Below are 18,010 nucleotides of genomic sequence, written 5' to 3' on the forward strand. Positions count from 1 at the left end.
TTACTTTTAGAAGGCTGTGTGATCAGTTCACCAAAAAAAAGTGACAATGCAAACATAAATCCAAAAGGAAATCTCAGTAAAGACAAAACATCAGAAAATGTACATAATTTAATCATGTTATTGTATAACAAACATTAAAATATAGCTCTGGTTGGGTAAGTAAGTCAAAATCAATATAAATGTATTTTTCTAAGTATCTGTCCAGAAGAACCCCTTAGGAAACAAAATATATTCTGTGCCTTTCCTGGGAATGTGCTTTCTAACACAGGCTATCGAGTGTACTGAGATAGGCAATTCCTATGCTGACGATGAGTGTTATATGGTGCAGCTATTCTGGAAGAGAGTTTTGAAATTCTTTTTGAGTCTTTATCCTATTCACATCTTCTGGCACAGTATAATCGCATCTAAAAAACTGTTCTAAAAAATAATCGGAAATTGGCTGGGCACGGTGGTGCACACCTGTAATCCCAGCACTTTGGGAGGCTAAGGCAGGCGGATCACCTGAGGTCAGGAGTTCAAGACCATCCTGACTAACATGGTGAAACTGTCTCTACTAAATACAAAAAATTAGCTGGGCGTGGTAGTGCATGCCTGTAATCCCAGCTACTCGGGAGGCTGAGGCAGGAGAATAGCTTAAACCCAGGAGGTGGAGGTTGCAGTGAGCCAAGACTGCAGCATTGCACTCCAGCCTCGGCGACAAGAGCAAAATTCCATTTCAAAAAAAAAAAAAAATCAGAAATTCAGACAAAGATTTTTGTACCATTAATGTTACAAACAATAAATATCCAACAATAGAACTATTATTAAATAATACTTTAAAAATATAATGAAACCATCATGTGTAATTGTAAATGCTTTCAATTACATAGGGAAATGCTTACAAAATAATATCAATCCCAAATGGCATAAAATTGTATGTATAGCATACCTTCAATATTTAAGGATATATGCATAAAAAAGACTGAAAAAAGCCTGGGCCTGGTGGCTCACACCTGCAGCCCCAGCACTTTGGGAAGCCAGGACTCCACCTGGGAGGCAGGTGGATTGCTTGAGTCCAGGAATTTAAGACCAGCCTGGGCAACATGACAACACCTTGTCTCTACAAAAAAAAAAAAAAAAAAAAATTAGCTGGGCGTGGTGGCACATGCCTGTAGTCCCAGCTACTCAGGAGGCTGAAGTGAGATGATCACTTCAGCCCGGGAGGCAGAGGATGCAGTGAGCTGTGATTGTACCACTGCACTCCAGCCTGGGTGACACAGAGAAACCCTGTCTCAAGAAAAAAAAAGAAAGAAAAAAATACAGTATTAAGAGTGATTATACAGTGGTATTATGAGATGATTAATATGACCTCCTTCATACATTCTTGTACGCTCTAAAATTTCCACAATGATATATTTTCAAAAAATAATTTTGGAATAATATTCCTAAATAATAACAGAGTAATTCAAAAATACAATAATACAATTATTTTTTAAATAAAAATGGCATTACAAATCAATTTACAAAAACTCCAGACAGTACTTAGAATAAGATTTATACTTTGACCATATGCCAGTAAAAATAAAAAGGAAATTACTACATACACACATAAAATATAAATGAATTTTATTTATGAATGTTTAGATGTACAGCAAATAGGAAAGATAATACATTAAAAGAACGTATAACCAGGTCGAGTTTTATCTCAGGAATTTAAGGATGTTTTAATATTACAAAAACCCTTATTTTAATCATATTAGGCAATTTAAGTGATAAAAATGATTGTATCAAAAGATACCAATTCCTTTTATCAAGCTTTTAGCTTCCAACAAACAAGAATAGATGTTATTTCTGTTATCCTAACAAAGAACATTTGTTTAAAACCAACAATTAACTTCATATGTAATGAAGAAATATCAAAAAAACTTACTACAGTTTTATGAAACACAAAAACAAAACAGAAATACCTATGATTTTATATTTAGAAAAAGCAAACAGGCCATCTGAAACTGTTAGAACAAAGACAATCACCAAAAGATACATATTTTAAAAGTTAATAGCTTTCTAATAATAGAGATTCCCATGCTGACAGCAACATAGATATAAAACAGCCAAGAAAGAATTAATTAAAGTATATATAAAACCTAGACAAAAAGAAGAATCACGTATAATGAAAAAAATCAAGAAACATGACAATAACGGAGACTAAATCCCTCGATGGAAAGAATTATTATCATAAATGTAAGCCTTAAAGAGTTAACTTCAGATGTAGACAAGTCAAATTGAAGCACTAAAAAGATGCTGACCTTATGTAACACATTCTTTAGGGGGAAAACAGATTTTTTAATATTGGAAAAAATATGGTTAGGCATAGTGGCTCATGCCTGTAATCCCAGCACATTCAGAGGCCAAGGCAGGAGGACTGCTTGAGCTTAGGAGTTCAAGACCAACCTGGACAACATAGTGAGACCTTGTCTCTACTAAAAACCTAAAAAAATTAGCTGAGTATGGTGGCATGCACCTATAGTCCCAGCTACTAGGGAAGCTGAGGCAAGAGGATGGCTTGAGCCCGAGAAATCAAGGCTGCAGGGAGCTATAATTGTGCCCTGCACTCTAGCCTGGGCAACAGAGTGAGACCCTGTCTCAAAAAAACGTAGAAGGAGGAAAAACAATGAAGACCAATATGCTACTGATTCGCATGGATTCAAATACAAAGTAAAATCCATTATATGGCAAAAAATGTGTCTTCACTACCAAGTGTTACAATTACCAAGAATACATAATGTTTTGCTCAGAGCTAACACACAGCATTGCAACATAAAGTAAGTGCTATGTTAGGCCTGTAAGAATGCTACAAGAGTCACCTCTTTTCAAGTCAAGAAAGGCCAACCTGGTGTTTTGAAGAATCCAATTTTGTCAGGTTGTGAAGTAGGAAGAAGGAAGAAGGAATGGCACTTATAAAAGAGGGAACATCAGGCTGAGTGCAGTGGCTCACGCCTATAATCCCAGCACTTCAGGAGGCCGAGGTGGGCGGATCACTTGAGGTGAGGAGTTCAAGACCAGCCTGGCCAACATGGTGAAACCCCATCTCTACTAAAAATACAAAAATTAGCCAGGCGTGGTGGTACACGCCTATAATCCCAGCTACTCAGGAGGCTGAGGCAGGAGAATCACTTGAACCCAGGAGACGGAGGTTGCAGTGAGCTGAGATCATGCCACTGCACTCCAGCCTGGGCGACAGAGTGAGACTCCATCTCAAAGGAAAAAAGAAAAAAAAAAAAACAACCAGGGAATATCATTTACAGAGAATCACAAGACAAAATAGCACATTCCAGAAATTCCAAGTAGGTCAAGTACATACAATGTTGGTCTGCATTTTAAAAACTCGACTAAAGTCAATATTCAATCAGAACATTTCTCGTAACAATTTGAATTTCTGGCTTCTTTTTAAAAAACTGGGCAATATGACAAAGTGGGCCCACATTCCCACATGGATACAAGAGGCAGGCGTCCCTTTTAGATGGGAGGGTTTGCCATAGCACTTCTCCCTTCTCCCATTTCTCTTGAATCCAGTTCACTTCATCCATTTAACTCACCTTTCTAGTCCCTGCAGGCCTTTGAGTTTACGAATACCACCCTACATGACGGGGACCAAGGAAGGTTTCAGCAGGAAAAAAGCCGTATGATTAGGTTTGCTTTCAAAATATCAGGCAGCCAGACGGAAGGCAGAAGTGAAGAGTGGTAAGGAAACCAGTGAAATCCACAAAAGCCTATTCTATTAAAGATTAAAACAGGGCTACCATCACTGCAGTGGGAACCGGGCACCTTTTACCAAAAACTCCCATTAACAGATGACTTGAAAACCATGGAGTTTATGCATCTGTAGGATATATGCAGGAAGGTGATGAGGGTTTGAAACAAGGCAGTATGTACGGGGTGGAAAGAAAGGGGCAGAGAAGGATAAATATTTGAAAGGCTTTTGAGGGGAAGAAACTCTCCAACACTGGGTAACTAATTAGACAAAGGGAACAAGGAGAAAGAAAAGTATAGGACAATTTACAGCTTTTTGCCTATGTCATTAGGTAGATAGTGGTGACATTCAAAAATAAGGAAATAAAAGGAGGAACAAGACTAGAGGAAAATTCATAATTCAATTTAGAATACCTTGAATTTGTAGAGTCTATAGACATGTGACTTGACATCAAAAACCCGATAAATTATCAAAGAAAACTCTTCTCCAACTATAACGCGATAACTTTCTAACAGCTGAATCATGAGTGAAAATCAGAGAAAGACAGGCATGGTTATATAAAATATTTTACAGAATAAATACCAACAAAACTAAGATTAAAGTAGACTATTATAGAATTGAATAAAACACTGCAACAAAGATGACAGAGGACCAATAACTTCACATATAAAAGCATAATGATAACATATAAACAGAACATAAGTAAAGGTCCAGCAAGTCTCTCAATGTAAAGGAAATGCATTTATACCCTACACTGTTTCCAATAAAGATTTAAGATAGCTTACTACAAAAATATACATAGTAAAATGATAAGTGTAAATAATAGTAATAATTAAATGTAAAAATTTTTTTAAATTATCACCAGGAGAAATCTGGACTAGAAAAAAAGAAACAAAATATGCAGAGCATAAGGGCTTTCAGAAATATTGTTGACAATGAAAGTAAAAAGGTCAACACAAGTGGCATGACTCTTATTATCCATTAGGAGAAAACACAGCCATTTCTCACTTTAAAAGGACATTTTTGCTTTTTCCCCAATTGAAAAGATAGCATTTCATGATAAAAATTTCTCTACATTAATTTAGCTTTATGAAAACTTATTACATTGTCTCTGTTTCTCAAATGTTATGTTACTGCAGGACAGCTGAATTAAAAAAAAAACAACGATGACATTTTACACAGTGACATTTGGGGATGACTACAATAAACAGAAAAAAAATTTAATCGCATAAAGCTGCTTCTTGTGGTACCCCTTGATGAAAACAAACCACAAAATATTGAAATGTAACTCAATGAACACAGCTGGGTAGGTGGAGAGCAGGTAGGAAGGGAGAAGGGAGAAAGGGGAAAGAGAGCATGAAATGGGAGAGGTATACAGACTTCTGATGGTCCATCCTGAGCCACAGGAATAATGGATACAATTTAAGGGAGTGGATACACTGCTCATCCTTCGAACTATGCAACTTGGCTTTGGTAAAAGTTCAGCAAGAGATGAAGAGCAGACAGAGTCTCACGCCTGTAATCCCAGCAGTTTGGGAGGCCGAGGCAGGCAGATCACCTGAGATCAGGAGTTCGAGACCAGCCTGACCAACATGGTGAAACACCGTCTCTACTAAAAATACATAATTAACTGGGTGTGGTGATGCATGCCTGTAATCCCAGCTACTTGGGAGGCTGAGGCAGGAGAATTGCTTGAACCCGGGAGGCAGAGGTTATGGTGAGCTGAGATCGCACCATTGCACTCCAGCCTGGGCAACAAGAGTGAAACTCCGTCTCAAAAAAAAAAAAAAAAAAAAGTAGACAGAGTGAGGTAGAAGTCTCTGGAGAGAACCCAAAGGTTATATACTCTGTACTATTGGCTGAGGATGGACCTACAAAAATTGAATATCATCCAAGCACAGTATTGCTGAGGTCCTTTTATGAAAATTGCAAGGCCTCGTTAAAGGCTGTCCCACATCAGCATAGATCAGGGCCCCATTAATAAAAGGCCAAATATAAAATGAAAAAATAAGGACAATCAGAAAGCAGACACGAGGAAACTATTCACTCATACATATATTTTTAAAAATGCAAATGACAGTATCCTTTAGCATCTATAAGCTAAGCAAAAGTAAAAAATAGCTGGGAAAATTCAATATTCTGCAGATTTTAAGACAGGAATTATATTCAAAATTTGTTAGAGGCTGGGTGCAGTGGCTCATGCCTGTAATCCTAGCACTCTGGGAGGCTGAAGCAGGCAGATCGCTTGAGCCCAGGAGTTGAAGACTAGCCTGGGCAACATGGCAAAATACGCTCTCTACAAAAAAAAATACAAAAAATTAGCTGGTCGTGGTGCATACCTGTAGTCCCAGCTACTCAGGAGGCTGAGGTGGGAGGATCACCTGAGCCCAGGAAGTCAAGGCTGCAGTAAGCCGAGATCACGTCACTGCACTCCAGCCTGGGCAACAAGCAAGACCATCTCAAGTAGTTAAACAAACTATGATATATTAATGTATCTGTGCAAAAACATGATTATGTATGATGTGGACAAATATAGAAAGATGCTTGAGACAATATTAAGTAAAAAAAAAAAATAATGTGTGCAAAGTACTCTATGATTGCCACAATATAAATTGATAGAAAAACAATGGTGGACCACAGAAGTCAGCAGAGCTCCATCTACCCAGCCTGAGGAAAGCACCTAGGAGCTGCAGGTAGAAGCTGCCATCTTCAGCACTCGCCCTGGACTGGCCCCATCTGCACTCAATTTTAGCCTCTCTTTGCCTGCTCAATGTCCAACCCCATCCCCAACCACCCATGCCCAACTGTATTCTTCCAAAAGGACATTTTCTCCTTTTCCATCTTCTTTACTTCTCACAACACACTGTGAGGTAGATATTATTATGACCATTACAAATCTATCATTATATGAATGAATGGTTACAAATTAAAGCTAAACAGAAGGCTTGTTTTCAGATCTTCCAAGCTGGACAAGCTTCTTCTTAGTTCACTGACCCCCTTTAAGGTTTACCTGGGCAGGGCTTCTTGGCCGACTGAGCGGGGACAGAAGCCCGAGGACCAGCTTCTGCAGCTCCAGCTGCGTGCACTCCTTGCTTCTCAAGGCCTTGTGAATGCTCAGTAGAAGGTGATGAATTATCTACAAAGAGGAAAGGGATAAGTTTTCCTACGACACCCCAACTTTCTTTTTATGTTGGGAGCAACAGCCCAGCTAACCAGACATCAGACAAGACTCCCAACACCTGGATTTGGAGAGTTCATGTCTTCCAGATTTTAAAAAATTGTATGTGTGTGTGGATACAAAATAGACAGCAAGCGGAAAGTCACTATGTCACAGGAGAGACTCACCAAACAAAACCAGATGAAGACAATGACAGGCCCTAGACACAGCATAGGGTAGAAGGTACCTGCCACCATTCACGGTTCCCTAAACAGCCCCTGACACTGGTATATGCAGAGCCCTCCCTGCCTGCACTCACTACGTCTGACACTAACATCCCAACACATGAAAACTCGATGGTGAAAGCTCAGCAACTTCGCCTTTGGTGATTTACTTTTCCCAACAGCAATTCTCCTAAGCCTACCACCTACTGATTTCTAGGTACCAGCAAATGTAACAGAATAAGTAACTGAATGCATTATAATTAAAAGAACACCAAGCCACACTTTGTAGACTAAAAAACTACTAAAGGCCAGGTGCAGTGGCTCACGCCTGTCATCCCAACACTTTGGGAGGCCAGGGCTGGAGGACTGCTTGAGCCCAGGAGTTCAAAACCAGCCTGGTCAACAGAACAAAACCTTGTCCCTACAAAAGAAAAATTTTAAAAAATAGCTGGACATGGTGGCATGTGCCTATAGTCCCAGCTACCAGGGAGGCTGAGCAGAAAGATCACTTGAGCCCAGGAGTTCGAGGCTGCAGTGAGTCATGACTGTGTCACTGTACTCCAGCCTAGGCAACAGAGCAAGATCCTGTCTTCAAAAACAACAATGAAACTTACTGAAAGACTATGGGAATATATTTATAATGGGAATATGCAATATTCCTAGCAATATGGGAAAATATGATGTTGTATAAAGTAGAAATTTAAGATATTAAATTAACATATACTTTGAGCACAGCTGGATTCGTGTTTGTATATAACAGAATTGAAGGGCCTATAATAAAATTGTAACAAGTATAGTAGATTAGAGTGAGCAAAATCATATACAATTTTCATTTCCAGTTGCTATTTTCCAAATTGTTCTGTAATGTCGTTAAAATTACTTAAAAGTTAACAAAGCCAAAAATCCTATTTATGAAAAGAAAGCCATCCCTACATTAATCTTACTTTTCCACTCACTGGCCCATTTCCTTCCTCTTTTTCCTAACCATGCCGTGAAAACTTCTACCAGGCCGGGCGTGTGGCTCATGCCTGTAATCCCAGCACTTTGGGAGGCCAAGGCAGGTGGATCACGAGGTCAAGAGATTGAGACCATCCTGGCCAACATGGTGAAACCCCGTCTCTACTAAAAACACAAAAATTAGCTGGGTGTGGTGGCACATGCCTGTAGTCTCAGCTACTCGGGAGGCTGAGGCAGGAGAATCGCTTGAACCCGGGAGGCAGAGGATGCAGTCAGCCCCGACTGCGCCACTGCACTTCAGCCTGGGCGACAGACAGAGACTCTGTCTCAAAACAAAACAAAAAAAACCTGTTCTACCTACTTCCTGACATCCAATTTACCAACAAGCTACTGTTCAATCACTTGGGTAGATCCTAGTAGCTGGCAGTGACAATGCTAAAGATAAACTCCATCCCTTCCCTCCTTTGGTTTGGATCACCGTTCTATACAGTAAAACGTTGCCTGTTCTAAACTTTCCCAAGAACAAAGCTGAAATTAACATAGGAACTGCTTTGCCCCCAGACTCACTTTCATGTCACTGTTCTTACTTCTTTACAGTGAAGCATCCCAAAACTATATTGCTGATACTTCTCTGTCCTCCTTGGATATTCCTACCTGTATTTTCAAGCATCTTGTGCAGCTTCATATGCTTGTAGGTGGAGATTATCTGAAAATTAACAACACTTGGAATATTCAGTCCTTGGTCCTGTAGCAGCTTCAAAGATGCAGCATGGATAAGCTGATGAGACCGTTTGCAGGTCTGAAGTTTGCATTCTCCCTTGACAAAGGATTTGCACACGTGAAACTTGTTGCATTTATCCTTGAGGTTGCAGTAGCCATAGAGGGCTTCCCCTTTGTTGTAGAGCAAACAGACCTGGTACAGAAATGAGGCAACACCTGAAATATTAGTTTTCTTTTTTTTTTTTTTTTTTTTTTTTTGGTGATGGGGAGATGGAGTCTCGCTCTGTCACCCAGGCTGGAGTGCAGTGGCACCATCTTGGCTCACTGCAACCTCCATCTCCCGGGTTCAAGCAATTCTCCTGCCTCAGCCTCCCAAGTAGCTGAGAATACAGGCATTCACCACCACAGCCAGCTAATTTTTGTATTTTTAGTAGAGACGGGGTTTCACCATGTTGGCCAGGCTGGACTCCAACTCCTCACCTCAGGTGATCTGGCCACCTCGGCCTCTCAAAGTGCTGGGATTACAGGTGTGAGCCACCACACCCGGCCAATATTAGCTTTCACTCTATCTTTGAAGCCAAAAGACTATAGCTTCTCTAGCTAAACTGAAGACTAAATGACATCTTCTGATCACCAGTGGCTGTTAAAATCTTTGGGTGAAAGCCTGATGATAGTGTAGTGGTGCTAACCATACTCCAGCTGCTGTGGGCATTGGCTGCTCGTGACTCACAGCTGCCCCTCTCTTACTTTACACTCTCAGCTGACCTGCCCTCTGTCCCCAAAGCCTGTAGCCAATGAATGACGTAGATAAAGCTAAAAACAATGCTAGAGTGCCTCAAAGCTAGACTCAGTGTGATCTTTGTTCTACAGCTCCCTATGAATCAAGTCAAGGCCAGACCTTATGTGCTTGTAGCTTTTCCTTCCTTAGACCCTGCTTCCCTCTCTCCCACACTGGGTTTTCCTGAAAAGCCCGCCCTCAAAAAGATCACATGTACCTGGGTCTCTATCTCAGGCTCTGCTTCCAGGGAAACCAATTTCAACGGATGGCACAAAGATATAATTTATGATCCAGACAAGGGCATTTTTAGGCTGCAAGGGAGCACTATTAATAATCGCACTGGGACAACTAACATAAACTGGGTCTATCCCAGACACATCAAGACCACACTGATGGGGAACTTTATAATGATGGGATCAGGCTGTTGACCCTGAAACCACACATCAGTCTTAGCCTCTCACACAAAGATGACATTATATGCCTCCTGATGTGATGCAACAGGAAACAGAACTGTCCAGGTTTTACTATGAAAGTCTGACATCCCTGGCAACCCCTCAGTCCCAGGCAAATGGGATGGTGAGTCACACTAACGATGCTGCACATGTAAAAAAATTCTTGCTATAAAATAAATCCTGGCCGGGCGCAGTGGCTTACACCTGTAATCCCAGCACTTTGGGAGGCCAAGGCAGAAGGATCACCTGAGGTCAGGAGTTCATAACAGCCTGGCCAACACGGTGAAACCCCGACTCTACTAAAAATACAAAAATTAGCCAGGCAAGATGGCACACGCCTGTAATTCCAGCTACTGGGGAGGCTGAGGCAGGAGAATCACATGAACCGGGGAGGTGGAGGCTGCAGTGAGCCAAGATTGTGCCACTGCACTCCAGCCTGGGCAACACAGCAAGACTCCGTTTTAAAAATAAAATAAAATAAGGCCGGGCGCGGTGGCTCACGCTTGTAATCCCAGCACTTTGGGAGGCCGAGGCGGGCGGATCACGAGGTCAGGAGATCGAGACCACAGTGAAACCCCGTCTCTACTAAAAACACAAAAAATTAGCCGGGCGTGGTGGCAGGCGCCTGTAGTCCCAGCTACTCAGAGAGGCTGAGGCAGGAGAATGGCGTGAACCTGGGAGGCGGAGCTTGCAGTGAGCCGAGACTGCGCCACTGCACTCCAGCCTGGGCGACAGAGCGAGACTCCGTCTCAAAAATAAATAAATTAATTAATTAAATAAAATAAAATAGAGGCAGAGGTTGCAGTGAGCCGAGATCGCGCCACTGCACTCCAGCCTGGGCGACAGAGCGAGACTCCATTTCAAAGATAAATAAGGCCAGGTGTGGTGGCTCACGCCTGTAATCCCAGCACTTTGGGAGGCCAAGGCGGGTGGATCAAAAGGTCAGGAGTTCAAGACCAGCCTGGCCAATGTGGTGAAACCCCAACTCTACCAAAAATACAAAAATTAGCCAGTCGTGGTGGTGCCTGTTAATCCCAACTGCTTGGGAGGCTGAGGCAGAATTGCTTAACCTGGGTGGCAGAGGTTGCAGTGAGCCGAGATTGCACCACTGCACTCCAGGCCGGACGACAGAGTGAGTCCCCATCTCAAAAAATAATAATAATAAATAATAAATAAATAAAATAAAGTAAAATAAATCCTAAATCTGATCAAAATTTGAGGGATACAGGAACATGTTCAATAGTACTACAGGAATGTAATCAGTCAAATCTAAAATATGGGAAATCCTACAAGACACGGATGACCTGGTTTAAAATGAAATAGCATCCTATTTATAATTGTGATGCCAATTTCCTAAAATAAATTCATAACTTTAATGCAATTTCCACCCTTCTCAAAGAATTCCTTTAAAATAGTTTTAGGAATTTAAGTGATTCTAAAGCTTATCTGGAAAAGGAGACACGAATTGATTAAACAAACAAAATTAGGCAGGCACAGTGGCTCATGGCTGTACTCCTAGCACTTTGGGAGACCAAGGATGGCAAATTGCTTGAGCCAGGGAGTTCAAGACCAGCCTAGGCAATACAGCAAGACGGTGTCTCTACAAAAAAATTTAAAAAGTTGACTGGGCACAGTGGCTCACGCCTGTAATCCTAACACTTTGGGAGGCCAAGGCAGGCGAATTACCTGAGCTAAGGAGTTTGAGATCAGCCTGGGCAACATGGTAAAACCCTGTCTCTACTAAAAATACAACAAATTAGCTAGGCATGGTGCCACATGCTTGTAGTCCCAGCTACTAGGGAGGCTGAGGCACGAGAATTGCTTGAACCTGGGAGGCAGAGGTTGCAATGAGCTAAGATCATGCCACTGCACTCCAGTCTGGGTGACAGAACGAGACTCTGTCTACAAAACAAACAAACAAAAACAAAAAAACAAAAAAAAGTATCTGGGGGCCGGGCGCTATGGCTCACGCCTGTTATCCCAGCACTTTGGGAGGCCAAGGTGGGCGGATCACTTGAGGTCAGGAGTTCAAGACCAGCCTAGCCAAAATGACAAACCCCATCTCTACTCAAAATACAAAAAACTAGCTGGGTATGGTGGCGAGCACCTGCAATCCCAGCTACTCGGGAGGCTGAGGCAGGAGAATCACTTGAACCAGGGAGGTGGAGATTGCAGTGAGCCGAGATCACGCCACAGCACTCCAGCCTGGGCGATAGAGCAAGATTCCGTCTCAGAAAAAAGTAGCTGGGTGTCGTGGTGTACACCTGTAGTCCCAGCTACTCGAGAGGCTGAAGTGCAAGGATTGCTTGAGCCCAGGAGATCAGGGTTGCAGTGAGCTATGACCAGCCTGGGCAACATGGCAAAACCCTGTCTCTGCACTCCAGCCTGAGTGACACAGCGAGAACATGTCTCTAAAAGAGTAAATAAACTTTAAAAATGAAAGATAAACTAATTAGTATGATAGTGGTTCAAGAATTGGAGATCATGGAAAATAGATCCTAGACCTACTCCAAATATTAGAACAGCCTGTTCCTTATAGATTTGTTAAAATTAAGGAGAATAGGGATATGTAGGTCGAAGGGAACAAAGTTTCAATTAGACAGGATGAATTTCTGGAAATCTGCTGCACGGCAAGGTGATTGTAGTTAATAATAACATAATGGCGGGGCGCGGTGGCTCACACCTATAATCCCAGCACTCTGGGAGGCTGAGGCGGGCAGATCTTGAGGTCAGGAGATTGAGACCATCCTGGCTAACAAGGTGAAACCCCATCTCTACTAAAAAAAAATAGAAAAACTTAGCTGGGCATGGTGGTGGGTGCCTGTAGTCCCAGCTACTCGGGAGGCTGAGGCAGGAGAATGGCATGAACCCGGGAGGTGGAGCTTGCAGTGAGCCGAGATCACACCACTGCACTCTAGCCTGGGTGACAGAGTGAGACTCCATCCCGAAAAAAAAAAAAGAAATAAATAAAATAAAATAAAATTAAAATAAAATAAAATAAAATAAATAATAAAATTAAATTTAAAAATAACATACTGTATACCTGAAAATTGCTGTCCTTACCACACCCAAAAAATAATAGCTATGTGAAGTAATAGTATGCTCATTAGCTTAATCGTTGCAATCAATTCACAATGTAAATATATTAAAACATCACACTGTACACTGTAAATATAAAATTATTTGTCAACTATACTTTAATAAAGACAAAAATTTGATAGAATTCAACTATGAAACTATCTAAGCCTGGCCAGGCGCAGTGGCTCACGCCTGTAATCCCAGCACTTTGGGAGGCTGAGGCAGAAGGATCACTTGAGGTCAGGCATTTAAGACCAGCCTGGCCAACACAGCGAAACACTATCTCTACCAAAAAGTACAAAAATTAGCTGGGCATGGTGGCACATGCCTGTAGTCCCAACTATTCAGGAGACTGAGGTGGGAGAATCACTTGAACTCAGGAGGCAGAGGCTACAGTGAGCCGAGGTGCTTCCATAGCCTGTGTGAGAGAGTAAGACCCTGTCTCAAAAAAAAAAAAAAACAAAAACAAAATAACAAACTATATAAGTCTGATGTTTTCTTGTGCAAGCCTTCTAACTAATGCTTTGAGGTTTAATGGTTTTATTTTAAAAATTTTTATGAGACTATTTTGGCTTTCCGTTTCTTCTTGAATTCATTTTGACAAGCTGTATTTTTCTAGAAATTTGTCCATTAATGCACCAGCATGAAACTTTACGTATTTGTCTATTGTCTTTTTTATTGAGAGAGTGGTAAAAGCAATCATCAGGCATTTCATACAAGAGATGTGAGGCACCATTCTTGCCTCATGCACTGGTTTTTCCACAGTCCCTGCTGTCCACATGATCACGTTTTGTGCCACATGTCACCTACTTCCAGTCCCAGGTGATGGGGACAAGTGGAGGCACAGGGGAGGCTCCTGTTGTAAGTGCAGCCAACCCATCAGCTGCTCACAAAACACTGAAGTGTCTAATATGACAAGGTGAGGCTGGGCCCAGGATACACCCTAAAAAAGGGCACACCAAACAAACATTCGATAGATTTGACAAAATAAAAATACTAAGCTTCTATAAATCAAAAAGTACTATAAAATTAAAAGGCAAATAGCAGCGGCACCACACCTTCTGAGAGAGGAAGGACTGGACCCAGCCTCATAGCTGCAGCCACCCTCCTCACCCTTCCTGCCAATAACCTGCTTCAGCTAGCTTGGATCTACTTTGGGCAACATGGTTGGTTGGAATGCATCTGGCTCACAACCATGACATACCAGACTTGGCTTCAATGCTCAAAGAAATGAAACAGGTTACGCACGTCAGGAAGAAACCACTTGTTCCTGAGATCAACTCCAGGACTGCCTTCTGGGTACAGATGCTGCTGCCTTGAGAGCAGCCTCTGCCACCTGCACCAAAGGCTCCACCTCCTACCTCTGGTCTTGTGGCTATCTTCCTTTCTAGACGCTGAAATGCCTTAGAGTTAAAATCAGGCCACAATCATCAACTATCCTCTGTGTTTTCTCAACATCTCCCCTTCTTCCCATCCCTCTTCTGGCCAAGTGGAGGTGTCTATGATAGCATCACTGTGCTAGATTAGAAAACCTTGCTTTTAATTGGTGGTCTTAATTGATGTTCCAATTTTCTCTTGTAATTTGTACAATTTTTTTTTTTTTTTTTTTTTGAGACAGAGTCTCGCTCTGTTGCCCCAGGCTGGAGTGCAGTGGCGCAATCTCCGCTCACTGCAAGCTCCGCCTCCCGGGCTCACGCCATTCTCCTGCCTCAGCCTCCGGAGTAGCTGGGACTACAGGTGCCTGCCACCATGCCTGGAGAATTTTTTGTATTTTTAGTGGAGACGGGGTTTCACCGTGTTAGCCAGGATGGTCTCGATCTCCTGACCTCGTGATCCACCCGCCTCGGCCTCCCAAAGTGCTGGGATTACAGGCGTGAGCCACCGCGCCCGGCCATACTATTTTGTTTTTAAAACTTCTTTGTGTATGGCCAAACTGAAACAAACATACTATTTCGCCATGGTAGCAATTATAAAGGGTACCTTTAAAGCATTTGAAACTGAATCATGTTGCTTCAAAGCAATTAAAATTAATATATAAAGCCAAAAGAAAAATAAATGGGGAAAGTACTTGTAACAAATGTGACATGAGGGTGACTCCTTGGTGACTCACCTCTGGTAAAAGACAGGGGTCATTCTGCAAAAGCAGGATCCGAAGCTGGTTTTCATTGAGACCAAAAAGTCCATGGTTTTTCAGGACCTGCATGTTGACAGGTGTGTGGATATCATGGGAAAGGGTACAGGTAGACCTAAAAGAACAAAGCCCTCGGTCAGATGCCCAGGTGAAGAAGGACCAGTCTGTCCAATTCCTTGCCTTGAGCAGCTTTCAATCTAATACATGTGAAGTTAAGTAATTTTCATGAAACCGGGGATAGTATGGCCTAATAAGCACTGATGGAAAATAAGAAAGTTGGGTTGAAGCAACTCCTCTCCCAGGGTCATTTGAATTTTCAGTAGGGATGCTTTGAAGCCAAGGGTCGCCCACCTCGCCTGAGGATGCGCATCTGTTCTGTAGGCGACTGCACCTGGCCTTCTCCCCGGCAACAGCTGCCACAGTCCACCAACGTTAAAAAGAAAGGGCCCCTATCCCCAGCACCGCTTTGGCAGGGTGTGTGGCTAGAGACAACCAAGGAAAATTCGGGGCTGTGAAGCACAGCCTGGGGTCAGGGGACGGCCCCGAACCCCAGCTCTGGCAGTCAAGAACCACAGGGCCTCACCCAAGTCATCCAGCCCTGTTTCCTGGGGTGAGACTGGCTCAGCGCTGTTAAACCTAGAGGGCGCAGACCCGCTTCTGCACAAGTGTGTGGATATGGGGGAACGGCGATTTCCGGCTAAAGGATCCAGGGATCTCACGGGATCCTCAGACGCCCCTCGCCCCCCACCTCCCGCCAAAGATCACCAGAGTAAGTGAACTCCGAAGTCCCAGTCCGGATTTAACCCGGCCGCGTCGCGCAGGATCCGGGGGGCGGGCGGGGGTAGCAACTTTTCTGGCGGGGGCGGTTGAGACGTCTCCATGGAGAGGACCTTCGCGCCTTTCCGCCCAGCTCCCGGGAGCGCGGGAGAGGCCGCCCAGGAAAGGCCTGCGGGAGGGGGTCGTCCAGCCCCGCGTCCCCGGCCCCGGGCAGGACTAAGCCCCTCTTCCCGTCGCTCCCGCTTCCAGAAGGACGGCCAGGCCCGCAGCCAGCGCCCACAATCCCCGCCCGCCGCCGCCTTCTCACCAGCAGTCCCGGTTGGGGCACTTGCCCAGCATGTGCCGGCGGCAGAAGTGCAGCTGGTCGCAGGCCTGGCACTCGCCGCGCTGGTAGCGGGCGCAGAGGCGCACAGAGGACACGGCCACCACCCTCCAGGCGGAGGTGCCGCCACCGCCCACCGCGCCGGCCGCCGCCTCGGCCTCCGCGTCCCCGAGGCCCTCCTGCGTCTCCACCTCCTGCAGCAGGAAACGCTCGGGCCCGGCGCGCTGCAGCACGTCCCGGAGCCTGGCCTCCGACAGCTCCACGTGGCCGCGCAGGTCCCTCAGGAACATGCGGCCGCCGTGGGCGCACAGCACCTTGGTGAGGAATGAGCACACCGTGGGCTCCGCCATGGTCGCTGGCGCGGGCCCCGTGCGCGCGGCGCCGCGAGCCCGGGCGGGCAGGCTCCTCCCAGTCACGTCCACGATTTCCAGCGAACATCCCGGGGATGGGCCTGGGCCTGGCGAGGGGTGGGCCTGCGGGAGGCCGGAAGAGGGGCGGCCCCGGCGCGTGGAAGCAGGGTACGGCGCCTGCGGATCCCCTGGACGCGGACTCAGGCGGGGACAGCGTTGATGGAGCGTCTGATCCGCCCGAGCACCGTTCAGGGCGAGGCCTGGCCTTGAGGGGCTTGTATAATGGGAGTCGCAAAGGACTCGCCAACAAGTAAGACAACTGATAGTGCTAGGGAGGCCTGCGGAGAAGGCGAAATAGATAAAAGGTGGTAGGAGGTGAGTGGCCGGTCTGCTTCGGGGGAGGTGGCCACTAGCCACATGTGGCTGCTGAGCACTTCTGGGATTTGTTGTTGTTGTTGTATTTTTATTTTTGGAGACAAGGCCTCACGTTATCGCCCAGGCTGGAGTGCAGTGGCGCTATCATAGTTCGCTGCAGCCTGGAACTCCTGGGCTCAAGCGATCCTCCCACCTCAGCCTCCTGAGTAGCTGAGACCGAAGGTTCGCATCACTAATTTTTTTGGTTTTTGTTTTGCTTCGTAGAAACGAGGTCTCCTCATGTTGCCCAGGCTGGTCTCGAACTCTTCAAGCGGTCCACCTGCCTCAGCCTCCCAGAGCACTGGAATTACAGGCGTGAGCCACCCCATGGGGCCTGGTGAGCTTTATTGGAAAGTGGCTAGTCCGAATTGAGATGTGATGTAAGTGTGAAATACACACACTAGATTTTGAGGACTGAGAATGAAAAAAAGAATGTAAAATATCTCATTAACTTTATATGAATCACATGTTAAACATAATATTTTGGATATATTTGGATAAATAAAATGTTATGACAACTTCATGTGTTGCTTCTACTTTCCTAATGTAGCTATGAGGAAATTTTACATTGCAAATGTGGATTACCTTATTTTTGTTGAGCAGCACCAGTCTAGACCTGCCTTAAGCATCCATGCATTTTGTCCAACACCTTGCTTGTTTAATGAACATTTGTTGAGCCAACTACTAACGCAGTGACAGTACAAAGATGAATCAGACCATCAGAGAACTCAGCCAGCCTAGCTGCTATTTTACAAGGTTCTTGTGAGGATTAAATGCATTAATGTCATGTAATGTAAAGAAGCTGGAGAGGAAGACAATTGGCCAGATGCCAGAAGACCTTCTCTGCCATGCTGTGAAATTTGGACTTATATCCCGAGAACTTTGAGAAGTCACTAAAGGATTTTCATCTGGGAAGTGTG

General features: G+C 44.2%; 1 protein-coding gene across 1 annotated transcript; it reads right to left on the minus strand.

Moving 5' to 3' along the window:
- Nucleotides 1-1,633: 1,633 nt before the first annotated feature.
- On the minus strand, nt 1,634-16,676 carry ZC3HAV1L (zinc finger CCCH-type containing, antiviral 1 like). The gene is made up of 4 exons (XM_032761884.2): nt 16,312-16,676; nt 15,207-15,342; nt 8,723-8,981; nt 1,634-6,866 (listed from the first exon to the last, which is right to left on the minus strand). Exons 1-4 carry the CDS (start codon nt 16,674-16,676, stop codon nt 6,730-6,732), a joined length of 897 nt encoding a protein of 298 aa, XP_032617775.1. The 3' UTR covers nt 1,634-6,729.
- Between the last annotated feature and the right edge of the window lie 1,334 nt (nt 16,677-18,010).

This window comes from Hylobates moloch, unplaced genomic scaffold (assembly GCF_009828535.3).
Source record: "Hylobates moloch isolate HMO894 unplaced genomic scaffold, HMol_V3 SCAFFOLD_1, whole genome shotgun sequence".
Lineage (NCBI taxonomy): Eukaryota > Metazoa > Chordata > Mammalia > Primates > Hylobatidae > Hylobates > Hylobates moloch.